Genomic DNA, 26,946 nt, shown 5'->3' on the forward strand with positions numbered 1-26,946 from the left:
ATTTGTCTTTCAATTTGATTCTCATTCATTCTCTCTGTACATCAAACCCCGTAAGCATAATTCTTTCATTCTGGCCACTCACTTTTCTATTCAGTTTTCATTCACTCATCACCTATTTATTCTAAAGACTTTTTTTTAACCATATCCTCACTCTCACCTCCTTATAATAAAATGGACAGAAGAACATTCCGCTATAAAGTCATTTTTGCTTTTTCAGCAAATATTCATTCCTCACAATAAATCATACGTTTATCTTTCTTGCAGCATTAGAATATCTTAACATTTCTTCATTCCCCCCCCCCAACGTAAATAAATATAGATACACAAATGCATCTAACTAGCTCCAGTATTTTTACCATATATGTAGAATTTACTGTTGTTTGCTCCATTTTCCCTAACACAATTATCTTGGTGTTCTTATATTTCTTGTTGCATCAGACAATCCATCTAATATTCCCTGAAAATCATCCAAGTCACACATTTATCCATAAATCTGTTTAAGAATCTAATTATTTCTCATCGGGGTTTTTTCTGTATTTATTCTACTTTTGCTTTAGCTTTCACTTCTTTTTGTTTTTTCCCTTTTTTTCCTGAAGACCTATTTTCCATACTAATAAAAAATGTCTGTCTTCAGAACTGTTCAACATCCTTGTAACATTGGGTTCTTCTCAGTCTATCACATAATCAAATCAATCATGTTTTTAGATTTATACAGTATTTATTCTTTTGCCATGTGTCTGCCTGAAAAGACTAGTGCTTACACTATATATTTGAAATTAACATAGTTTCTTCTAAGCAAATATTCATCAATCACTATTCTTTATTCATTCTGGAGCTTTTGAATATCCCAATCATTCTTTCTATACGCTCTAGCCTTGTTCCACCCTCCATTCATATCACATAGCTGAGGGTTTTTTTCCTCTTGGACTACATACAGTCAGAATGTTCTGTAATTTCCAATCTCTGGTCCTTATATCAATATCTATAGGCTCATCAGTTGTTGACCGTAGCATATGGCTTGGAATTTAAGAAAAGTCAATCCTAAAGAGCATTAATTTAATTATTGAAATTAAAGATATATTGTGTATGATCCAAAGAGAATTAGGAAAGGTGTATTAGATCTGAATGAATCTGATCTGATGTTATGGAGCAGAGTTAATGAATATACAGGAATGTAGAGAATGCAGTGAAGGGAGCAGAGTTAATGAATATACAGGAAAGAGAAGGTGTAAATTACAATTAAAAAAACAAAAATGTATATGAGAAAGCATAAACTGATATAATTTAAATTGTTATGAGTTCAGATGAGCTATTAATTGCAACTATCACAACCTCTGGATCCTTAGATTCATCTGAACCTATAACAACCTAAATTATATCAGTTTATGCTTTCTCATATACCGTACATTTTTGCTTCTTAATTTGTAACTTAAACCTTCTGTTGCCTGTATATTTATTGTTCCATAAGATCAGACAGCTTCATTTAGATCTAACACATCTTTCCCAATTCTCTTTGGTTCATACTCAATATATCTTTAATTTCAATAATCAATTAATACTCTTTAGCATTTACTCTTCTTAAATTCCAAGCCATATGTTATGGTCAGCATCTTTAATTTCAATAATCAATTAATACTCTTTAGCATTTACTCTTCTTAAATTCCAAGCCATATGTTATGGTCAGCATCAGATGGGCCCGTAGAAACTGACGTCTGCCCTTCCATTATGTCTTTGGATAATCAGAGTTTTCACATCATACCTGCTAGTTAGAAAAGGAAAGACTGAATTAATAACCCTTAGCCTTATGCCATATGTAATATTCCCTGTTAAATGGAAGAATAGTTAATTTTGGCCTATATGGGCCAGGATACAAAGTATAATCAAAGCCCAGTTTTACCCCAATGTAAGCTAGGATTTCTAATTTATCTTGCAAACCACATATAGTGGCCCACATTCTGTCCAAGCCTAAGATACATGCAGTGACTTAACACAAGTCTTTATAGGGTTTTGTTCTGTTTTTTGTATAACAGACTTTTCCCATTAGCACTTCAAAAAGATGGTGGACAATATAAATCTCATTTTAGTCAATAAAGAACTGCAAAGCATGATATATGTTGGTGTTCACTCTGACTAATTCTATTTGTTTAGGTTACTTCACTGTCATTGCACCTCGTACAACAAAATTAAATACCATCTTCAGTGTACATTATGACTATGAAAATAAACATGAACACACATCCTTCACATATTATACATTGAATTGTCATGTCCTCAATAGATATTTAAAAACAGTGATACTAGACTGATCAAATTTCTTTCCAGAGCCCATCTTTATTCAAGAATAGGTAGATCTAGATATATAAGTCATTTCCTCAATAGCCATTTATAGCATCTTAAGACCTTTTCCAGACATTGTTGTGCCAGATCACAACTGTGACTTATTACCATTCTATCAGCACAATGATAGTTACTTTAAGACACAAAATTAACTGGTGGAAAAAATCGCTATATTTGGGAAGTGATTCAATTCTATTCAAATGATCGCTTTTCTCTTCTGTTTTAAACCAGCTATAGAATGTCTCATTACTTTAGCAAGGATGTGTGAGTGGCAAATTTTGAACAGTCAAGGAGCAAAGTAAAATAATCTTTGATGAAAAGAAATCTTTTTATCAAAATACAACATCAAGCATATAAAAAAACAGCAACCCCTAATGTGGCATTCCATTTAACAATGATTCTAATCTAAATAGGAAGGATTTTTTTTTCAATTAACATTTTTGTCTTCATGTTTGACAATATACAAGATGGAAGCATGCTGTTTTTCAGAATGACAAAGAGATGCATCCAGTGAAAGGAATCTTGACAAGAAAAGGACAGTGACATGTTTTGTCAAGATGTCATTAAGTGAACTGTGGTTTAAAATGCTATGTGAATCTAATATTTTGATGCCAAGTCAAAACATCATTGGTTTGCTTTTGGGTGAGCATATAGAATCTCAACTACTATGGTTTGTAGATTGTGGTTTACAAATCCCAAAGGATGCATCAACCTAGCCTTTGAATCACTGTTAAAGAATTCTTACTTCCTCAGTCACTCACCCGTCTCTTGTGCAAAAAAAATAAAAATAAAAATCCAGAAACTAGCCTAAAGATTTCACATGGAATGCACAGTAGCTATTTAGAGATTTGAATACAAATGCTTTTGAATACAGTAATAACTTCTGGTTCTGAATCCATTCCACATTGGTGCACACCTGCTCCTAAAACTGCAATGGATTTCAATCCACGTAGAGATAGCTCCTAGCAGATTTCAGCCAAGTGTGTGCATGTAGATAACCAGTTTTTCAAATGGAGCACCATGTTGGTTTAAACTAGAGTCAGTGTGCCCATATCAGTAGGTGTAAAACTGCTTCTGGAAGCAACCTTCTGGAAGAAAGTGTTTTCTGCAGTGGCAGCAAATATGTGAATATGAACATATCCACGTGAAAGCTTTCTCTCAGCACAGAGAAATAACTTGCAACCCATGTAGAGAATTGTAGTGATTATGATGTAAGTACAATTGGCTAGAATTGCTCCCTCAGCACTTTGGAAAGGAAACAGCCAGTGCAGAGCAGAGCATGCTTGCTTTTTCAGTATGAAAAATTTTCAATAGTGCTGTCGATTGGGATATTTAGAGGCAATTAGCATTAATTGGCCCCTTTTTCTGGCAACACCATATCATTGGTTGGACAAACACATACAGAAACTCTGGAGATGGACATATATCAGCAGGACTTGAGAGATAAGGATGTGCTTGTGTACTTGCTTAATACTTATTTTAAAAAACATGGCCCTTTTACCTAAGGCTTTGGCATTGCTCCTGACGTGGTGCCACACCCCTTTGTTCTCAAGCTGACTTTCCTCCAGTTCAATTGGCCAAAACCTATGGCTGAAAAACTTCTACTTTTCTTATTAGCCTGGCCACCTTGCAATTTTGAACTACCTGTTCAAAGGAGGCAAGATATGTAACATACTTATATACTTATGGACATGATGAAATAATGAAGGAAGATAAGTTTTGTTGATATTTAAAAAGGCGTTAATGATTGGCTGAGTTCCCATACAACATTAAGCCATGTTAGGGTTTTTTTACAGACAGTAGCAGATTATGCTGATTCAGTCACTGATACTTATTAAAAGTGCTTTTAAATTACAGCTAATTGAACATTAGCCTATTATGACTTATTATAAGCCATGATTATTGTAAACATTTAATGAACTAGGTCAATACTGGATTAGATTAGGAATAGGCAAAATGCTGCCCTTCACATATTTTGGGACTAACATCCATCAAACTAGCTGTCCAATCATTAGATTGTAGTGACTGTAGTACATACTGTACATTGGGAGGTACCTGGCTATATGGCTCTGAAATAAGTTCCCCATAGTACAAGACTACATTTCTGTGTGGCCGGGTTCACAAAACACAAACATGCTAGGCTAAAATAATGTTAACTTTTTTGTGATGTTACTTTTTTGTATGAAACCAGCCAGTCTGCTATGAAAATTCAACCACAAGGACTGCTTGCTACTCTTTTGTATGTATGTAGAAATAGTCACAGGTTTTGCTTAGGTTAGGGTTAGTTGTGATTGGTCTGAATTTCACTTGACATGTTATCTACCTGGCCTTTGTAATGGTATTGCTGTAACATGTATCTAATAAATCAAATAAAGTTTATTTTTATTTATTCATAAAATTTATATGGCTGCCCATATAGCTCTGGGTCAGTGGTGGGATTCAAATGTTTTTTTTTACTACCAGTTATGTGGGTGTGGCTTGGTGGGCGTGGCAGGGGGAGGATACTGTAAAATCTCCAGTCAGAGGTGGTATTTGTCGGTTCTTTGAACTACTCAAAATTTCTGCTACTGAATTTCTTCAGAACTGGTCAGAACCTGATGAATGCCACCTCTGCTCTGGTTTATAACTCTGCATACTATGGGTGCTTAATAAACTTTTTTGTAAAAAAAAAGAAGCTGTTTTTAATAATAATGAAGCAAAGAATGATTTATAAAATTTAGGTTTTGTTTGCATACCATTTTAAATCATAGTTAACTGAATTAATCCAATTCCTTGGTTCATATTGTTGGAAGAAATATCCATCTGGTTTGGTTCCAAGCCGGGATGAAGACCCTGGAAACATGGAGGCTGATTGGAAAGATGGTTTAATGGTGAAGCAGAAGCACCAAGTACATGATTTCTGGGAAGCTGACCACATGGAGTTTAGAGTGGGGAGTATTTATACCTTCTCTTGGGCTTTGAGCTTCCTGTTCCTGTGCAAGACCGTGTATTTTATTGGCTGTTGTCAGACCTCCATGGGGCCATATACAAATCCCAGGAGTATCTGAGATGAGTTTGGTTGAAGTTCGAACTGCTGGGGGTGGCACAACTGAGACAATGCAGTGAAGGGGCTTTGGGCAATTCCTATTGTGGTTAAGGGCTAATCCTACTTTTGTTGGATCTTGGTTGAGGGTATTTGCTTATGAATAGAGCTAGCTATATCTTTATCTTAAGTGCTGACATCTGCTGAGGGCTATTAAGAAAGGTGGGGGTTGCTTTCCAAGAGCATGTTTCTCCATTTCTCATCCAAGGAAATATAACATTCTGCCTTTTCAATATTTCTCAAAATATTTCATTCTTCTAAGGAGAGAAGTGGGTGCTCATTTTCTACAATACCATTGAGACATCAACTAATTACTGGCTGGTTTGGAACAACCCTTTCACTGTGTTTTGTTCATTTGTGACAGTATTGCATGAACTGCTAGTGTAGCTGATAAAACATGATATATGGATCAGTGTACTGGGAAAACCCACCCAACACACATTACATTGTAGTTAAGGAAAAATTGTGCAGCAGCAGCCTATTGAATCACACCCCAACTTCCCCTTATATCCTGAATGTGGTAATGTGGCAACACATTAGGACATGGCGAATCAAATGTCTGGAGCATTAAAAAAAAAAAGAACCTGCCAGCTATTTTTCAATGGTTAGACTTAGGACAATGTATGAGAAAAAGAGGCAGAGTCTGGGGAAGGAGTCAAGAGAGGAATCAGCCTGGAGTGGTTACAATCCCACAAGTGAGCCAAGTCCATCCCTTCTTGAATTCCATGATCTAGCACCAATTTAGTGCTGATTCTTATGCATAGACAAGAGCAATAGATCAGCTTAATTGGAACTTAACATGGGAGCCTGATTCTCTGCAGCTGACAAACTACTAGATCTGGCCAATGGCCAATGATCTCGTAAGGGGCCACTGAGATTTTTTGCAGCCCAGATTTGGTGCTGCCGCTACACCCCTGTATGATCCCAATGAATGAGAACACACAGTTTCCCCAGGGCACAATATTCACAATATTCTCCGCCGCACTGAATACTTATTGTGGCTAAATCAATACTGCATTAAAAAGGCATTCAATTCAGATGACCAACTCCAGACACTTTAACCTGTCTCTCCTGCCTGATGGAGCCCTCCCGCTTGTCCCTTCTGTGCGAAAGGAAAATAAGGAAAGCTAAATATGAGCGAGCCAGCAGTGTGCAGCAGCAGCAGCAGCCAAAAAAGCTAATGCAATCCTAAATTGTATTAACAGAGGGATACATTCAAGATCAAGGAAAGTACTAATACCACTCTATAAAGCCTTAGTAAGACCACACCTAGAGTACTGCATCCAGTTTTGTTCACCACATTATAAAAAAGATGTTGAGACTCTAGAAAAAGTACAGAGAAGAGCAACCAGGATGATTAGGGGACTGGAGGCTAAAACATATAATGAACAGTTGCAGGAACTGGGCTTGGCTAGTCTAGTGAAGAGAAGGACCAGGGCAGACATGATAGCGGTCTTCCAATATCTGAGAGGCTGCCACAGAAAGGAAGGGGTCAAGCTGTTTTCTAAAGCACCTGTAGGCCAGACAAGGAATAACGGATGGAAACTGAACAAAGAGAGATTTAACCCGAAAATAAGGAGAAACTTTCTGACAGTGAGAACATTTAACCAATGGAACAGCTTGCCCTCGGAAGTTATGGGAGCACCATCACTTGAGACTTTCAAGAAGAGATTGGACTGCCATTTGTCAGAAATGGTGTAGGGTCTCCTGCTTGGGCGACGGGGTGGTGGTGGTGGTTGGACTAGATGACCTACAAGGTCCCTCCCAACTCTGATTATCTGTTATCTGAAAGGGCAGGTGGTGGGGGTGGCTAAGCAGGGCGGGCTCCCTAAGCCACCTGTAACTACCCAGGCACAACCCCCTTCCTTCTCTAATGACCCCCACCGACCCCCTGGCAGGCAGGCAAGCAAGCAAAAGGTGCGAGTGCATCAGGCAGCGGAGGTGAACCTCCAGATGTGGGCCTTTCCCAGCACTTTGCAGTAGATTTGACTGATGACCTTGGCAACGGGGCGAACTGAAGAAGTCAATGAGCGCGGCTAATTCAGCTCTGCGTCGAAAGATGTCACATCTGCGCTCACCGCCCGCCAGCCAGCCACCCCTCGCCCCCCCTTTCCTTTTGGCCAGCACCGGAAGGGCGTGTTAGGTTCAGACATACCCTATCTTGAATAGGACCCCGCCCCGTGTCATGTCTGAAGAGTGAGAGAAGGGAAGAAGAGATCTTGTGCGCGGGAGATCCAGTCCGGGATTTCCTTGTGTCTCGGCAAAAAGAAAGATAAAAAAAAAAGAAAAGAAAAAGAAAAAGAAAAACCCTTTACTTCTTGGCGTGTGCATGTTCAATGTGATAACTCTCCCGATCTCGTCTCTCCCGCCTCCCTCCCCCCCCCTTTTCTTTCCTTTCCGTTTTTAAAAATTTTAAATCCTTCCCCTTTTTTAATTTTTTTTAAATTTTCTCCTCCTCCTCCTCCTCCTCCTCCCATTCTTTCCCTCTTAACTCAGGACCGCCGAGTACAGCAAGCGATCGTGACACAGGGAAGAGCTTCGGTTTTATTTTTTATTTTATTTTTTTGTCCTCGGGAATCAGCCTCAGCGAAAGGGGGTTGGCTGCTAGTGCTGACATAGCTCTGCTTTTTTTTTGTTGTTGTTGGTTTGTTTGTTTTGGTTTTTTGGTTTTTTAAAATGATTTCCACGCGTTTTTTGCCCCCACCCACCGCCGCGATCTCCGCATTTCTGCCTTGCCGCTAAGCCCGCTGCTTTCGCCCCGGTTGCTGTCGGAGCAGCTTGCACGGAGCGCGTGCAAAAGCAAAGATGCGCTGAGGAGGAGGAGGGGGAAAAGAAAAAAAAAAAGTAGAAACCACCAGAGGGGAGGGGGACAGAGACAACACCCCCCCCTCCCGCCTTCCTTCCTTCCTTCCAAAACCGACGGGAGGAGGGAATTGCTGCAGCAGAGGCGGGTGATTTCGGGGTGGGGGTGGGGTGGGGGAAGAGCTGAAAGAAGGTGTCCGACTGGCCTCTCTCGCTCAGCTTGGGCGGATTACAGCAAAGCGAGGAGGCCGACGAAGAGGGGCTGGGGCGTCGGGCGAAAGGATGCACCGGAGGAGCGCTGCAAATGACCAGACCGGAGGGGAAAGTGTGAAAGATCCTGGCAACTCGCCAGCACTAGGAGGTTTGCACTGAGGAGCTATCGAGGTTGCCACAGCACCACAAAAGGGGACTTGCTTGCAACGAAGCTGCGATTCTCTTTTCTTTTTTTTTCCTATTATTATTATTATTGCCTCTTTTTTGCCTCCTCCTCCCTTGTCCCCCTTCTTCTTCTTCTTCTTCTTTCCTGCGCCGCCCGGCTTCTCTGCAAAGGAACAGCCATCCTTTTTTTGCCTTCTGCCTTTTTGCCTCTTTGGACCCAGGCTGGGGCTCTGAGATTTCTTTCCTGGAAAGAGGCGAAGCACCCCACCTCCTTCGCCCGGCTTCTGGCGTTTGGACTCTTCCGCTGGCTGGCAAGAGGGCTGGCTGCTTGGAAAGATGCTCCCCCTTCAAGCCTTCAGCAGCTGAGCTGCGGAGAAGTGGATAAGGTCTGCGAGAGATGCCCGGGCTCCTGCTGCAGCATTCCTCTGGAGCTGCCCTTTGTGCATGGACAGAGCAGGGGAGGCGTTAGCGTTCCAGCTGGCGGCTGGCATCCGCTGCCATCCGGAGGGGGTGGCAACCACCCAACCGGCGGCGGCGGCGGCAGCAGCAGCAGCAGCAGCAGCAAGAGGGGAAACGTCTGGGGCAGATGCTGGCTAACGGTGTGGGCACTGCCGCCGTCCGCTCCCCCAGGCACTCATGAGCAGAGGAGCGACCCTGCAGCGAAGGACGACCTACCTGATCTCCCTGACCCTTGTGAAGCTCGAATCCGTTCAGCAGCTCCAGCAAGGGGAACAGCAGCAGCAACAGCAGCAGCAGCAGCAGCAGCAGCCGCCACCATCTCCGGAAGATGAGAAGGCGAGGGCTGAGGATGGGGCTTCTCAGCCGGAGGGCAGAGCCGGCAGCCTCCCCTCCAGCCCTATGGCTTTTCCATCAATTGCCGAATCCTCCGGGTTAAGGAGCCACAAGGAAGCTGAGGAGGCGGCCAAGATCAAGAGACAGGAGCGCATCTTCCACCGGCAGGATGCGCTCTGGATTAGCACCAGCAGCGCCAGCACTCCCGACTACCTACTGCAGTTGTCTCCGGGCTGCCCCGAGACGCCTGGACCATCCCCATCCCCTGATGGCACCGGCCGAGCTGGATCGCTCTGGACCCCACCCAGCAGCCAAGGCAGCAGCCAAGGCAGTCCTTGGGATCCAAGTCTTGGATTAACAGCAGCTGCCCCCAGGGCCAAAGCCACCATCAGCTTGGATGCTACAGCCATGGTGCCGAGGTCTGAGGTGCTGGGAACTTCAGTGGCGGCTCCAGTTGTGCCCCCCAAGCCTGACCCACTGGTGCTCCCTGTTGCCCCAGCCGTGCCCCCCAAACCCGAGATGGCGTTGACCTCCAAATCTCAGCCAGCTGCCCCCTTTATCGCTCCCCCTCTGGCTCCTAAACCTGAGCCTTTGGTGCCCTTCCAGCGTGAGGCAACTATGCCATGCATAGCCCCAGTTCTGCCACCCAAACCCGAACCAGCAATTCCCTCTATAGCCCCCATCATCCCCCCCAAACCAGAACCACCTGTGGGCATTCTCTTTTCATCTGCTCCTCCCAAACCTGTGATGGTTGGCCCTTCGGTCTCCTCCACTCTCCTTTCTAAGCCTGAAGGTACTTTTGTCCCGTCAGCTCCTGCTGTAGCTCCAAAGCCCAAAGCCATTTTGGTTCCAGTCATGCCCAGTGTGCCGCCAAAACCAGAAGTGGCCCTGATCCCCTCCAAGGCTGGGTTGAAGGAAACCTTGGAGATCCCTGGAGATGAGTTGCCAATCCCCCCTCCAACCACTGCCAGCTGCTCCTCCAGTGCTGCTGCACCTGGACGCCGGATGTTGGTCAGTCACGCTAGCTGGGGTGGCCCTGAACCTGGGACCATGGAAATGACGGTGAGCCGTGTGGGTGTTTCTTCCTTCTCTCACTCGGGAGCCTCCTCTCCTCACCCGGCTGCTGGAAATCGCCGCCTCCGCTTGGCCACAAATAAGCCTTTCAAAACGGTGACCACCACGGGGGCTAAGGTGGGTACCGAGCCAAAGTCCAGCAAGGGGAGCCACAAAGGGGGTACCCCAAATCGCCTGTCATGGCCGGAGAGTGAAGTCAAGGGCCGCATGAAAGTGGCAGTCAAAGGGAGCGGGGAGACTGTCCCCCGAGGAGGGTCCAGGGCAAAACTGTCCCCTCACAAAAACAAAAGCAAGACTCTGGACAACAGTGACCTCAACCATGGCCCAGTCAGCTTAGCCTCATCTGGCTCTTGCTCCTCGGAGGCCGCAGTAGGGCTGAAGAGAGGCCGGGAGGGTGGAAGGGCCTCCACTCGTGACCGGAAAATGCTCAAGTTCATCAGTGGCATCTTCACCAAGAGTCCGGCTTCCACTCCCACTCACCCTGGGCCTGGCTGGAGCCTGAGCCATAAAGAGCTGCTTAGTGCTGAGCTGGCCAAGGGAGAATTACCCAGTAAGTATTGGACCCTGCTTCCTGGATGAGAGCGTGGCGATAGGTGGGACCTCAGATCTATTGAATCTGAGTGTGGATGCTGTAAATAACGAAGAGGGCTTGAGAACCTGAATGTTTAAGGTTGCGATTGGGAGACGTTAACACCCCCCCCCGCCCCCAAATCTTGATTTGGAATATAGGAGGAGAAAGAGGAGAGAGATTTCCTCAGCCTGTGATACCTTCTAAGATGTTAGGACTACCATTCCCAGAATTCCAGCTACTGGGGGATTCTGTGTGTCATAATTCAATTCAGGCAACAGGTTGGTGTACTATTTTCACAAAGAGTTGCGGTAGTAGAAACACAGGGTTCCTTCCCATTGTTCATCATGATTCCTTTGTAGAGCCTCTGGAGAACCTCTTGTCTGACCTGATCCTCTATTAGATTTCCCATAGAAGATCCCACTGTTTCTCTGAGGAAGAAATTCTGGGTAGCCCAGCCTTGTTGCCAAGGTGATAGTAGATCATGGCCACCAATAAATGTGTATACTCACTTTGGGAAAACGTTGAGGTTAGAAGGGATCTTTTGCTCCCAGCTGAATGCTACTGCAACTGAATCAGCCTGAGGCTTTCAAATGACCACCGTCTCATCTCCCCTGCGAGAAACTGGGGAGAAAATATTACTAGCACCTTTTATGTGAACATGTAGGTGATGTGAAGGATTCTTTCCCAAGATTGTATGGAGACAATCTGTATTGGACAAGCACATGTAGCTGGGGTCATCTCAGGCTCCTTCTCACCCCCAATTTGGAATGGGTGTGTGGGGTACAAAGGATGGAGTGAAGTCCTGGGTAATTTCAGGAGCAAATCCCAGGGCTCTGGTTTAAGCAAACCAGCTTCTATTTCTTCAAACCAGAGTTGATCGTTTATACGATCTTCTCTTTTTCAAAATCTTCCCCTTGTCAGATAATCTGGAGCCATCTAGGATCCGGTTCTGCTCCTTAGAGTTCTATCAAGGATGAATTTCACTAACAAGCTGTGTCTTGAATTCTTTACCATGCCAAACAGATTCAAATTTTGCCAAGGCAGAAGTGGCAAGCACAATATGGAGTCTATTTCTGCAGCAAATTGTTCTCTGGCTTGTTGAGTTGAACCAGATGATGATGATGATGATGATGATGATGATGATGATGATGATGATGATGATGATGATCACTACAAGTTGCTTCAGGAGAATTGTGTGAGAAAATGAGATGGGGTGTGAGGTGTATATAACATAAATCTATAGAGACGATAATGACATTGTGAGGCCAAAAAGTGTTTGACTGTCAATAAAAACCAAGTGCCAGGTTTACTGTTTTAACCGGGGAGAAATTATTGACATTCCACTTAATTAACAAGCAAATAAAAGAATTTAAATATATAAATATCAGTGATGATGCACTGCTGTTCGGCAATAGACATTTCCAGTGGAAGCATATGAGTCTTCTGCATGATTATATGAGCATTAAAATCTGTATGGAACTTGATTTAAAATTTGAGAGCCTCTCAGAGGTGTGCTTTGCTTTCTTTTTAGTCAGGAAACATACAGTTTTCATAGTTGTGGAGCTCAGTGTACATTGTGCCATTCCTTTTCCCGCTGCCCTTTCATTCATTTGGAAGGGAGCGTGGCTAAGCAAGAGACAGCATGCTTTCTAGACTGAAAGTCCCAGATTCTGTGTCCAGCATTTCCGAGTAGAGAACTTGAATACCTGAAGATATGAAGACGACCTCTTAAGTTCCCCGAGAGTTTCTCCCTGCCAGAGTAGAATTATACTAGATAGAGACGTTCCTGGTGGATAGCAGCTTCCTGCATGCGTGTTTTTGATCGGTTTAAAACTGAAACACAGAAGAAAATCTGCTATGAAAAAAATGAAGGTGGGTAGTCCTTGGGTTACGAGCACAATGGAGCCCAAAATTTACGCTGCTAAGCGAAGCATTGGTTAAGTGAGTTTTGCCCCATTTTATGACTCTTCTTGCCACAGTTGTTAAGTGAATCGTTGCATTTGTTAAGTGAGCAACACAGTTGTTAAGAGAATCTGACGTTGCTTATCAGAAGGTCCCAAAAGCTGATCTGGTGTCCCCTGGACATCATAAATATGAACCAGTTGTCACGCTTCTGAGTTTTGATTATGTGACCATGGGGATGCTGCAAAGATTGTAAGCGTGAAAATCGGTCATCACTCAGTCACTTTTTTCAGTGCCGTTGTAACCTCGAACAGTTACTAAATGAACTGTTGTAAGTCGAGGACTACTGTATTTGCAGGTAATATAGGAAGATATTTGCATCCATTAATGTGTCATTTTCCCCTATTAAAGAGCAAGAGTAGGATTTCAATTCCCTTGGACTGCATTTTGGGCTTCAGTTTGTATTAGCTCTGGCAAGCATGGGCGGTGACAGTGGAATTTAGAAATGGTAATGCAAAACATCTGGAAGGAACAGGTTAGCTTTCGAAGTATAATTCTGAAAAAACACCACATTAACATCTAACATTTCTAGCAACTGATGACTAGAAGGACTGTGCTAAGTGATCCAAGTTTTTATATGTGGCATATTCTGTTAGACTACTTACTACCTAGTTCCCTGAGGCGTGTTTCCCCATAATTCCCAACCAGAATGGCCAATTAGCTTGGAATTGTGGGCACTGAAGTTTAGTTATCTGGTGGATAGCCATTTGAGTCCTGGGTGTTGGTTTTAGAATCCTTCCTTAAACTGCTAACTCGGTTTTTAATAACTTGCAGAAAGCCAATAGAGTGCAGGTAGGCCAAATTTCTTGGGCAGGGAGGGGCAGGGAGAAAAGAGCTGCCTACAAACCTCCACCTCATTTTCCTTCATGAAAGTTGGAGGGTCCGAAGTAATTTCTCCCAAGATGTCTGGTTGTGGTGGGCCGAAATAGGGTGGAGATGATGTTCCTGCAGGTGCTCCAAGGCTACCTTTGAAGGACTCTAAAGGTCAAGTTTGGCCCATTGAATTGCACTTAGAAACTAATACTTGCAGGAAGGGATATACTATGCTCATGGTGGTATCTATCCACCAACAAATAGGCTTCTGCATTCTTTATTTATTTTTTATTTGGTTTGTCAATTGCTTACAAGATAAACATAGTTATTAATACATGGATACATATAAGAAAAATAAAAGAAACAATAGGACAGGGATGGTAGGCACGATGGTGCATTTATGCACGACCCCTACAGACCTCTTAGGAAAGGGGTGAGGTCAATAGTAGACAGTCTAAGGTTAAAGTTTTTGGGGTTTGGGGAAGAAACCACAGAGTCAGGTAGAGTATTCCAGACATTGACCATTCTGTTGCTGAAGTCGTATTTCCTGCAATCAAGTTTGGTGCAATTAACCTTGAGTTTGTATCTATTGATTACTCTTGTATTGTTATGGTTGAAGCTGAAGTATTCATTGACAGGTAGGACATTGCAATGTATGATTTTATATACTATACTTAGATCGGACTGCAGGCGGAGTAGTTCTAGGTTTTCTAGGTCTAGAATTTCAAGTCTGGTGGCATAAGGTATTCTGCAACAAATAGAGGAGTGGAAAACTCTTCTTGTGAAATATTTCTGGACTTTCTCAACTGTGTTAATATCAGGTATGTAATGTGGGTTCCAGACTGATGAGCTGTATTCGAGTATTGGTCTAGCAAATGTTTTGTATGCTCTTGTTAGTAGTGTAATATTACCAGAGAAAAAGCTACGTAAGATTAGGATAACAACTCTTAATGCCTTTTGGGCTAAGTAGTTACAGTGGGCTCTAGCACTTAGATCATTAGAGATGAGTACTCCAAGATCCTTGACAGAGTTTGGATCATCAACAAAGACTTGACTATTTAGCCTGTATTTTATTTTCTGATTTTTTTTTGCCAATATGTAAGATAGAGCATTTATTTGTTGAGATTTGAAGTTGCCGTTTGTTTGACCATTCTGATACATAGTCGAGGTCTTTTTGAAGGTAGCAGTATTGTCAGTAGTGTTGAATAGCTTTACATCATCAGCGAAGAGAACGCAGTTGCTCTTAATATGATCATAGAGGTCATTTATGTAGAGCATGAAGAGAGTTGGTCCTAGAACACTGCCTTGGGGGACATCACTGTTGACAGGTACAGAATTTGATAGGACGCTCCCAATTTTGACCATTTGTTGTCTGTTTGACAGGAATGCTTCTATCCAGTTATGCAGGTGTCCAGAGATACCATAAGATTTTAGTTTTAGGAGTAGTTTGTCATGTACCACTGAATCAAAGGCTTTACAGAAGTCTTATGTAGATTGTGTCTGTTGCTTTGCCCTGATCAAGTTGTGTAGTCCATATGCTTTTGCAGTGTAAGAGTTGCAGATTACGGGATAGTTTTTTCTGAAACCAAATTGTTTATTAGAGAGCAGGTTGTTTTCTCTAAGTAGAGGGTAATAGATTGGTTAATAACTGATTCCATAACTTTACAGGTGACGTAGCATAAAGAGATTGGTCTGTAATTTTCAGCTAGGCTGGGGTCTCTGTTTTTGAAGATGGGGATGACCGTGGCTTGTGACCATAGGTACGGCAAGGAGCTGGTCTTGAAAGATTTTTCAAAGATGATGCTTAGAGGTTCGGCTATGGCAGCGGGTAGCTTTTTAAAGAAGTAGGCACATATTCCATCTGGTCCAATAGATAGAGATGGTTTTAGATTGTGCAGTGCTTTTTCAATATTGTCTTCTGTAAAATCGATATGTATTAGATCATCGTAGTTGTCTGTGATTTGGCTAGGAAATACTGGGCATGATCCATTGCTGTTTACAAATACTGAGCTAAAGAATGTGTTAAAGAGGTTGGCTTTAATGGTGTCATCATTGCAGTCTTTACCATTAGGTCCTTTCAGGGGTGGGATGGACCTTGAGTCTTTTAGTTTGTTGTTTACAAAATTGTAGAAAGCATGGGTGGAATTGGTGCATAGAAGGTTTTCCTCTTGTTTAGTGTGATAATTGGTGCATTCAGTCTTTATCTGGTGGCATAAATTTTTGTATCGGCTTTTGAAGTTGGCAACGTGACCAGATTTGTTTTTCCGCCAAAGTGATTTCTTTTTGGATTGAAGCTTCCTTATTGTTATGGGTAATCTGTTTTTTCTGGTTTTTGGTGTTGTTATTGGTACATATAGTTTGATGACTCTTTTGACTTCAAGTAAAAATATGTTGTAATGGTTTTCAACAGTATTGCATCCAGTGAATAGAAATTGCCAATCAAGGGGTGAGAGATCGTTGTCCATAAGATCATAGTTGCCTTTTTTGAAGTTATAATTGGGGATCACATCATTGTGTTGATTTTTGTGTGGACGTATGTTGAGACAAAAGTCAATCATGCTGTGCTCACTGTTGGAAAAGAGTTCTTTAATTAGTATTCATTTCATAAATTGAATTCAAACTATTGCAGAAGATGAGATCGAGGCAGTTGTTAAGTCTAGTATTGTTGGTAACTAGTTGTTCCAGTCCCAGGTTTGTTACAGCATTGTAGAAGGTTGCATGTATGGGTTCAGTTTTACATTCATTTAGGGTCCAGTTAATGTGAGGTAGATTGAAGTTGCCAAGAAAGATAAAAGGGTGTGGGCAGGATGTTGCCCATGTTAGTAGTGAATTTAGCTTGTTTACATGTTTGATGTCATAATCAGGGGCTCTGTAACATAGTAAGAATCGAAATGTGATATTTAAGGACAGTTCACAGACGATGGTCTCAGGAAGACCAAGCTCTTGGATAACTTGGATGTTTTTTTAGATGTAAGGGCTTTTTATAGAAGATAGCAACACCTCCTCCTCTACGGATTTCATGATCTGATCGGTAAACATGATAGTCTCTTACTGTGGTAATGGAGTCAGGGAGAGATGCATTGAGCCATGTTTCACAGACAAATATGATGTCGAATTTAGCCATATTTAGTAAGAGGAGAAATTCAGGTATTTTATTCATAAGGCTTCTTGCATTGAGTAGCTTGCATTTAAGGCCAGTTGTAGTTTCCAGCAGGAAGCATTTAATATTATTTGGCAATTAACATACACAAAGCTAGTTCAGTATCCATTGAAAGAAAATATGGTTTTGTAAATATTAATAACAATATAACAGGTCAAAGTGGGAATTTGGTTTTTAAAATGTGTTTCATTCTAATGTAAATCGTTTTCCAAAACTCAGCTTTACAACTGTCAGCCTCCCAAGTAGACCAGACAGGAAACATGACAAGATAAGCTAATTCTACTTTAATATAAGGCTACAATTAGCAGAATCTTTCAAGCTGAAAGTACAGATCCCCCACTGTCTCTTTTTACTACTTGATTAGTTGGTGCAGAGCCTTTCTATGTTCTTTTCTCCGCCTGGTTACTCACTTGTGGGCACCTCTTCCTTTTATCTAATCACCCTCTGGCCAGCATCTCTCCCCTCCAAACCATGATCATTCTCACATTCCATTGCAACATTGCTACCACATCTTTGGAAGGAGGAATCCAACCTGCTCCTTTCACTATTTAGATCCTCCCTTCTTCCAGACACCTCTAGCCTGGCCTAATAAAGTTGGGTGTCATCAGCGTATTGATTTTCCTCAGTGATGTCATATACTGTGAAGGTTAAACAGCAAGGGAGGAAAGAGCAAACCTTACGTTAGTCCATAAGTGAGTCAACCACTTGACTCACGCCACCCCCACACTCCTAATTCTTCATCACTGACTAGAACTGCCCACTGAAGAAAGAGTAGAACCAAGTTATATAGTAGAGGTAGTCCACGACTTAGGCCCACAATTTAGCCCCAAATTTCTGTTGTTAAGTGAGACCTTTGCTCAGTGAGTTTTGCCCCATTTTACGACCTTTCTTGCCACAGCTGTTAAGTGAATCACTGCAGCTGATCAATTAGTAACCCAGTTGTGAAATGGGTCTTGCTTTCCCATTGGCTTTGCCGGTGAGAAGATTGCAAAAGATTCTGGGGCACAGCAACGGTCATCAATATGAACCAGTTGCCAAGCATCTGAATTTAGATCACGGGGATGCTTCAAAGGTTGTAACTGCGAAAAATGGTCGCAAGTCACTTTTTTTTTTCAGTGCTGTTGTAATTTTGAATGGTCACTAAATGAACTTTTGTGAGTCGAGGACTGCCTGTAACAGCAAAAACAGCAAACAAAACTGGGGGCATGAACAAATAATAAACATAGACCCCAGTCTCCAAGCCCTAAAAGTGGCCAGAATATTAACATGGTTGATGGTATCGAAGGTTGCTGAGAGATCTAAAATGGCTGTTTTCATTCATACCACGACAAACAACCATCCACTGACTCCACCAATGCTGCCTCCCTTCCATGCCCAGTTCTGAAAAGAATCCAGATAACCTGCTTCCTCTTGGGTGCCTTCCTGGCTAGTTGTCTACCCCCTGTGATCTCAATAACTTTCCTTAAGAGAGGTTAGAGATTTTGCCATCTATTTCAAATGAATAGAAATCCAGAGAGAGCCTCTTAAGAAGAGAGTGAATTACAGCCTCTTTCAAGTATTCCAGCACTTCCTCCTCTCTTTACTCAGGAGCAATATTTTGGCCCAACTTCTCACACACCAAAGATGGTATTCAGCAGGTTCTGACCAGTTCTGAAGAACCAATAGTGGAAATTTTGAGTAAATTCGGAGAACTGGCAAATGCCACCTCTGACTGGCCCCACCCCCATCTATTCTCTGCCTCCCGAGTCCCAGCTGATCAACTGGGTCTTCTTTGGTTACCCTGCCCAGGAGAATGGAGCTGGAAAGCAGGTTAGTGGGGTGGGGAGGGAATGGGATTTTGCAGTAACCTTCCCCTTCCATGCCCACCATGCCACGCCCACAGAAACGGTAGTAAAAAAAATTGAATCCCACCACTGTCACACAACCTCTGGACCCCTAGAAGAGCCAGAATAGGCAAGGATCACAAGTGACTGGGGCAAATGACGGAGCAAATTCATCATTTGCCATCATCGGCCATGGCGACATTGCTCCACTCACTTTTTCTCTCATACCTTCTGCCTTCAAAAAACAAAACAAAACCTAGATTATGGGATGGGCAGTTCCTGGCTCTGTATATATTTAGATTTGCTTCTGGGTTTGTTCTTGTTGTAGGAGGGATGGAGGGATAGAGACAGAGGAGCTGCTACTCCAATTGCTCTCTGAAGGGAGATGTTAATTGAATTGGAAAGTTGGATTAAAGGGTATATTGTAAGAAAGAGAATTACTTCTCTCCTCTGATGAACTAAGGCAACTGCACTGGCAGCATGAAACATCGCTGCACATATAGTCCTGCCAATGAAGAAAGTAAAGTAATCATATTTGTCCAAAAAAATGCAAAATCTATCACAAATTATAAGTTGACCTTTATTAACAACTCAAAAGTCACACACACACACACACAAAAGCTTTCGGGGTCTTCATCTCAGGTAAGAAGAGATTGATGAAATTTGCATGATCAAAATACTATTCTACCCAGACATCTTTCCAAAAAGAAGTAGAGATTTTGTGAATGTTCATAATAGAGCAATTCTGTCCCAGGATGGGGGTGCTGATGGAAAATGTTGATCCTGCTCTTAAATCAGGCCTGGGCAACCTTTGTTGTCCAGTTTGGTTCTATAATTTCCAAAGGTTCTTGACATTAGCCAAGCCTTACAAGAGTTGATATCTAAAAAATATTGAAAGGACATATGGTTGCCTCTCCCTCTTGGACAGGATCATTTATCTCTGATTTGGCGCTTTTTTTTTTTTTGACAACACAGAACGTCTATCAACTCGGAGATAATGGAGAAATGGCAGGGTGATGTCAGAATGCAGGTAATCCTCGACTTACAACAGTTCATTTAGTGACCGTTCAAAGTCTCAATGGCACTGAAAAAAAGTGACTTAAGACCATTGTTCACACTTATGACCGTTGCGTCACCCCCATGGTCATGTGATTTACAATTGGATGCTTGACAACTGACTCCTGTTTATGACGGTTGCAGTGTCCTGGCGTCATCTGATCACTTTTTATGACCTTCTGACAAGCAAAGTCAATGGGGAAACCAGATTCACTTAATAACCATGTTACTAACTTAACAGCTGCAGCGATTCACCTAACAAATGTGGCCAGAAATGTCGTAAAATGGGGCAAACTTCATTTAACAAATTTCTCATTTAGCAACATAACTTTTGGGCTCAATTGTGGTTGTAATTCATGGACTACCTGTACTGAGCAATTTCTTGATGGAGGAAAGAATTTGGGATGCTCTTCTATAATGATATTTATGATATTTAAGTAATATTTAAACATGGTCAAAAAGTTGTTCCTGTCATTGAAACCCTAGACTGTAACTTGTAGGTCTATGATGGCAGGTGAGTTTGCCTAACGTACTTACAAATTTTCAGCAGCCTCAGTGAATTATACTTCCCGAGGTTCTTTAGAGAAAACAAAAATTGGCAGAAGAGATAAGCTGTGATTAAAAATTGCTTGTGAAAGTAAGGGAGTAGAATTACATTGGAAATTCTCATTATTCTTTTGTAATGAAACCAAGTCATGACCCCTACCTTTCTGACTTTGAAACATATTGAAAACTTCGCACATCTCCTGGGCCTGGCTTAGTATGGTCATGTGGTCGGACCATACTTTCAGTCTGGTTTTTTTTGTCTCTGGTAACGTTAGAGAGAAGTTGGTGGTTGTTCCTTCCAAGTGATGCTAACTGTTGGGATTTATTACTGTTTTTATAGGTTTTATGTATGTCAAACTGATCAGAGTCTTGTGGCGCTTGGGAAGCCTAGATATCTAATAAATAACAATAGATGGAAAACTGATAGTCTTACTACTTCCCATATGTTTCTTGTAGGTTTTGAAACTCTCCAGAAATTTATTTTATATATCTTATTAAAAAAAAACACAAGTTCTAATATTTTGAGTACGGTCTCTGTATTTGACAGCCCATTCTAGCAAAATGTATAAACCCAATTTTAGCAAGAGCAACTCCTCCTGTGCAAATCTTGGAGAAAATTACCTTGTCTTTTAATCTTTCCATTAGACAGCTTTTAGAATAATTGATAGTCGGTTGAGGGAGAAAAAAAGGCTAACCACAACCCAAGTTATTGGTACGTAACTCACCCAACACAATGCAGTCTCCCACCCAAGCATTCAGGTCTATCAAGTGTCCGTTAAGGTGCCTCCTTCCCATTTTTTTTGCATCCTGCAAGAGGTAGAAGCAAGAGGTCTACAGCTTCCAGGGAATTACCTTCAGCTTGGTGAACTAATGATTGTATGGGTCTTTGAGGTGTTTTCCTTGATGAAGACTACAATTTACCAGGAGTCCTGGTGGGTCAGAGATTAAAGTGCGGTATGGCACCAAACTCTGCCCGCAGCTGGGAGTTTGATCCGGATGGGCTCAAGATTGACTCAGCCTTCCATCCCTCCAAGGTTGGCAAAATGAGGACCCAGGTTGTTAGGGGAAATATGCTGACATTGGGAACGGCCCAGAGCATGCTATAAAGCACTTTGGAGAGAGATCTGTAAAGCACTACGGAGAGGTCTTAAGTGCTGTTGCTATTTAAGTTGTTCAATATGGTCCCCTTCCCATGCTTTTTTTACATATGAATATTGTAAATGCAAATAACAGAAATTACATTTCTGAGAATTGTATATTTTTGCATTCCTCGTTTTTGTATACACATCCCAAGGATTTAAGAGGAAAAGTCAAACGGAAGTGCAAAAGAGCCTATAGGGCCATTACTAGCCGAGCTGGGATTAATCATGGTGCTAGACTATTGCAGCCAGATTCATCCCAGAGCTGTGCAGCTGCTGGGAATTTCATGGAAATTGTGAGCTGAAGTATCGAGCCTGCCTTTGTGATGAAAAGTCACTGTCCAAATACTTGCTGTTTTAGGAAAGGAGCCACAATTTTTCAGCTGCTGTTTCTTGTTTTTGCTTTAAATATGTCAGCCTAGGGACAGTTTCTCTTGTCAGAGCAGCCAATTCTTTCTGAAGCTTTCATCCCAGAGAAGCTTTTTAGGATTAATGGATGCTGTTAAAGCCACAGACAATGATCTGGGTGCATCATTTCTTGTATAAGAATCATTGAGCCATTTACCAAGATTGACCATGATCATTAAAAATTTGTCTCATATGTTTCCTGCCTCATTTCATTTAGAGAAAAACTGAGGCATGGACTCAAGACAGAGTCTTTGCCATTTTTTTCCTGAAGGTCATCTGGAGGTCATCTAGAAAGTGAAGAGTACAACCAAGCAACCTTGCTTCTACCCATTTCTTTCTTGGAGAGCTGAGGTGACCCATATCTGTTTCTTCTTAACCCTATGCTAGCTGGAGAATTCTGGGAGTTGAAGACCACAAGTCTTAAAGTTTCCAAGTTTGGAAACCTCTGCCTTAGTAGTTCTTTTGTAAAAATAACAGGTTCTGAAATAAAGACCCTGAAGATTCTGATGTTGGGAAAGATTGAAGGCAAAAGGAGAAGGGAATGGTTAGATAATGACATTGACGATATAATGAATATAAATTTGGGCAAACTCCAGGAGTTGGTAGAGGACAGAAGGGCCTGGCATGCTACGTGGCCCATGCGGTTGTAAAGAATTGGACACAACTTAGTGACTGAACAATAACAACAACAATAATATAACCTAGTGATTTTTAGATGTATTGGGATGCAGCTTCTAGAATTCATGGGCATCAGACTGAGGATTCTGAAAATTGTAAACCATGAGGTATGAGCTGAAGTAGAATGTAATTTGTCAGGCTCATATGTGAAATGGGTTAGTCTTTACTAGGTAGACTATCAGGCTTCCTTTCTGTGATTGATGTGCTTGTGACTCTAAAGAAAAGAAATTGCAATCAGATTAACTGTTTCGGGCCAGGTTTAGGAAATGGTAGCTTTCATAACAGTTCATTAGATCTTTCTTGAAACAGTCTACAGTGGTTGTTGGGAGAGTGTGAGGTCATTAAAGTACTTCTGGTGGCCCAGACCTCAACTTATTCTTTGGTGGTGATGTCGCTGAATGACCCTATATATGGAGAAGGTTGAATGTGGGTTTCATCAAATGAGTAGACTTTTCTGAATGAACATGGAAGACTTTTTAAATATTTCCCACTTCAAACTACTGTTTTCTAGCCATGCAGTCAGAGAAGGCTTCAAGAAAAAAAAAAGCTCACGTGGTGAAGTAATATGCTACTTTTATTGATCCGTCTTCTCTTGTGTGGAAGAAGGTGGCCAGTATTTGATGGCCAAGAGATAGCCACTTTTCATTAAAAGGCTATTCTCCACTTGTGTTTCTTAATAATTCCAGTTTTTAAATCATTTTCATCTACTCTAAATGCCTATATCTATGTTGCAAAATCATAGCCAGTTTGAAGGTTAATTATTATGGGCTTTCTCAAGAAATCCAAGAGTCGGTTATTTTCAGGAATTTGGTTCAAAGGCTAAAACACTTTGCAGTTGAAATCCCTAATCCTCCTGCCTTCCAATAACTGGCAGATTTTACATTCCCAGGATTAAATATGTATGGCAAGAGAATAGCTGTTAAGCAGTCAACTCTTGTGCAGGTTTACTTGGATGTACAGAAAGCCTTATTTTTTTTCCAGTTATATGATCTTCTAGAAATCTGTACATAATTTAAATAGTTTCCCAGTAATAAAGCAGTTTTGCTGTTTGATTAGTTGTACTGTGGGACTCATCAAAACAAAATCTGCTTTATCCATGAAAACAATGGAGAAGTTGTTTCAACACAATGTATGTTCTACCAATTGTGCGGTTTACTAGCTGCAACTCCTGTACCAAAACACATTATTTCCGTAATCTATCTTGGGATCTGCCTCCTTAAATGGTAAAGTAATATGTTAGTTTTTGTCCTTTCCAAAATGAGAATTATAAAAACTACGTTTATCTTATTTTCTATAAAAGGACAAAAACTTGGAGTAACTGACTGACCCATAACAATGGTTTATCATGTTAGAATATAGCCGGATACTTAGCTGTAACATACAATGATTTCATTCAGGTGGGTGATGCAGAAGGCGGTAGGTAGCCACAGGTGAGTCAACAGATGATAATAGCAAAGCTCAGCAACTAGAAAATCTTGGAGCAAAACTGACCCTGTGCAGTATTCTGTCCTGCTTTGTCTCTTCTTGCATTTGCAAAATAGGAGATAACAGAGAAAATGCTTTCTAGAGCCATTAAAAATGCTGGAAGCAGTTCCTGGCAAGTCTAATGGGTGAAGCTTTTGTTGTTGTTGGAGTTGTTGTTCTCTTTCTAAATTAGCCTTCTCTGGAATATAATTGTTGACCAGGGAGCTGGACTTCGGATCAGTTGTGTGCCTGAAAAGCACGTTTCAGACTGATTTTTATTTAATTGTACAGCTAAATGCAACCCTTTATTAATTTTTTCAATTGTTATACAGAAGACTATAATCCTGTTACTGTTGAGTTGATAATTGGCTATTAGTTTATTTTTTGCATCGATGCACCATGTCAGTTTTTTTTTTTCCTCCAGGAACAGTGCAATACAAATTAATAATTATAATATGAAAACGTGCATCAAAAATCTACTTTCATTTATTTTTCATTTAGAATGCTTTTAATCCCACTTTTTCTTTTTTTTTCTTTTTTACAAAAATCGAAGTAGCCAACAACAGTCAGTGCAAGACAAAGTCATATTTAGTGTGGAGAGGAGGCCTTTCTCACTCAGAAATCCTGGAGGTATTAAATTTGAGAAATGTGAAAGGAGGGAGAATAGTTACATGCAGATAATAGTTGCACGTGTGTTGCTTTGAACCTGAAAACTCTGAGTGAACTCTTTTTCCTTTATGAAAAGTTTCCAGTAGGCTGTAGTATTATTTTATAACAATAATAACAATAATAATAGCAATACCAACCATAAACTGAGAATACAATATATCTCAAGTAGTGAAGTAACCCTTTTGAGACCTGCCTCAGGAGGAATGAGTCCTTCAGGATAGACTAAGTAGGAATAGACTCTGAAATCTGATTAGAACAATACTTTACAGGTAATCCTTGGTTAAAGATGGCAAATGGGACCGGGATTTTTGTCACCAAGCAACACAATTATAAAGCCTGACATATAACTGCATTGCTTAGCTACAGCAGTTGCAGCACTTCCATTTGGTATTGTGATAGCAAGTACTGCAACATTGTTAAGCATGACATGATCACCACTTGGGATTTCCCGCTGGTTTCCCCATTGACTGTGCATGACCAGCAGTGAAGTTCACAAATGATGATCATGTGGCTGGGAAATGCTGTGGCATTGTAATTGTGACTTGGTTGCCAAACCTCAAGAACATCTCCCATGATTACGGGGACACTGTGATGGCTGGAATTTTGGTCAGAAATATTTGTCATTCAGCACTTCACCTGAATGGGTGGTTGGTAGGTAAGGACCACTTGTACTGCTATAGGTTGTAGTAACAGAATCTTGAAAGAGTGATGTGAGCTTTTCTTCTTAGGGAGGAGTTTTGTCTTATATTTCTCACGCTTTTCTGTTCCCTGGGCTTAAAGGTTCTTTAGGCAACTGTTGTCTCTGCCTCTTTCCTCCCAAATTATCACCTTGACTTGGTTTGGAAGAAGATATTGACTCTTGACTTCTGTTAAGGAATGAGCTACATCCTTTGATGTCCAAGGAATCTCATGAAAATATATTTGTCTTGTGGATCAGACTATGTTTTTAAACTGATGGTGATTTGTATGAGGTTTAGTTTCTACAGAGCTGAAATTTGCAAGTAACTCTAGAATGGTTTCTCCTTTATAAAAAAGAAAAACCACCAGGGTTTGAAAGTATGATCTTCTTGCTTGTAAGTAGTTCATATGCCCCCTCTATGCCCCATTTCAACAATTAAATCTCCGGCAAATTATTGCTATTGCTTCCAGTGGAGTTTGTTAATGGCCCAATTCGGCTACATTTATCTGACAGTTTTATTGGCAAATTACATCATATAGCATTGATTCCGTTTCTGAGAGATGAAAGCAGTAAATCATAACTAGAACTTAAAACAAGCTCAAGATGTGGATGTGACTTTGGTTACTGAAGTTGGACTCTGGTCTTCACGATGGCAAAAGAAAAAAAAAAGTAGGCTAGGGAAGTCATGAAAGTAGCATGTAGTTCAGCCACATTCCTGGCTTTAGACAGTACCAGATGCAATTTCACCAATTGTAGATAGTGAAACAACCGCTTAAACCATAAGACAAGAGGGATCTTATTTGTATGGTCCTTTGTACTCTCTGAGCCTGGTGGTTTTCTTGCAGATGTTTCACTACCCAAACTAGGTAACATCACCGTGATGTTACCTAGTTTGGGTAATGAAACATCTACAAGAAAACCACCAAGCTAAGAGAGCATTTTAACCCTGAGCTACAAATATTCTCCTTTATTGAGCTTATTTGTGAATTCCAAAGCTTTGCATTCACCACAGTTCCAGTGGCTTCTTCCTACTAATCGCTGCTTCTTCCTACTAAGTAGCAGCAGCGAAATAAAATACGTGGAGATGTGAGTATGCCCCTTGCAGAAACCAGGGTTCCTTTTAGGCTTAGGTGGGTAGATCTGTTAATTGCATATACAAGCACATCGACTGTGTACCTATAAGTGGAAACAGCTAATCAAAGGCCTATGCGCTTTCAAATGCTTTGTCAGGAGAAGGTTGAATTATCCAAGACGTAATGTTCACATCCTGTAATTGCAATGTGAATATCAAATCATTTCCACATCCCCATTAAAGTCCTGGGGCGTTTCTGAACAGAATCCATTCGGTATTCAGAGCATCACAGAACGGAGGGAAATGTCTGTGAGGGCCTCTGTGGTTAGCCCCACATGCAGGGAGAATGGCTCCATTTATCAGCAGTGTGCCAGCTGTACTTTCAAAGGAGATGCATTCTGTATTCTGCTAGGAGATGATTTTATAGCTGTTGTGGGATGC

General features: G+C 41.4%; 1 protein-coding gene across 3 annotated transcripts in view; it reads left to right on the plus strand.

Moving 5' to 3' along the window:
• AGAP2 (ArfGAP with GTPase domain, ankyrin repeat and PH domain 2) overlaps positions 1 to 26,946 on the plus strand; it is a 172,882-nt gene that overhangs the window by 64,455 nt on the left and 81,481 nt on the right. For 2 of the 3 annotated variants that reach the window (XM_026714716.2, XM_087925311.1), the window contains exon 1: positions 8,411 to 11,015. The exons of the other annotated variant lie outside the window; for it this stretch is intronic. In XM_026714716.2, the coding sequence (XP_026570501.1) occupies positions 9,236 to 11,015 (1,780 nt within the window). In that variant the 5' untranslated portion in view covers positions 8,411 to 9,235. Of the gene's footprint in view, positions 1 to 8,410; positions 11,016 to 26,946 lie in introns of those variants that run through there. 3 annotated transcript variants of the gene reach the window in all.

This window comes from Pseudonaja textilis, chromosome 2, assembly GCF_049901715.1.
Source record: "Pseudonaja textilis isolate UNSWEBS1 chromosome 2, rPseTex1.2, whole genome shotgun sequence".
NCBI classification, from domain to species: Eukaryota; Metazoa; Chordata; class Lepidosauria; order Squamata; family Elapidae; genus Pseudonaja; species Pseudonaja textilis.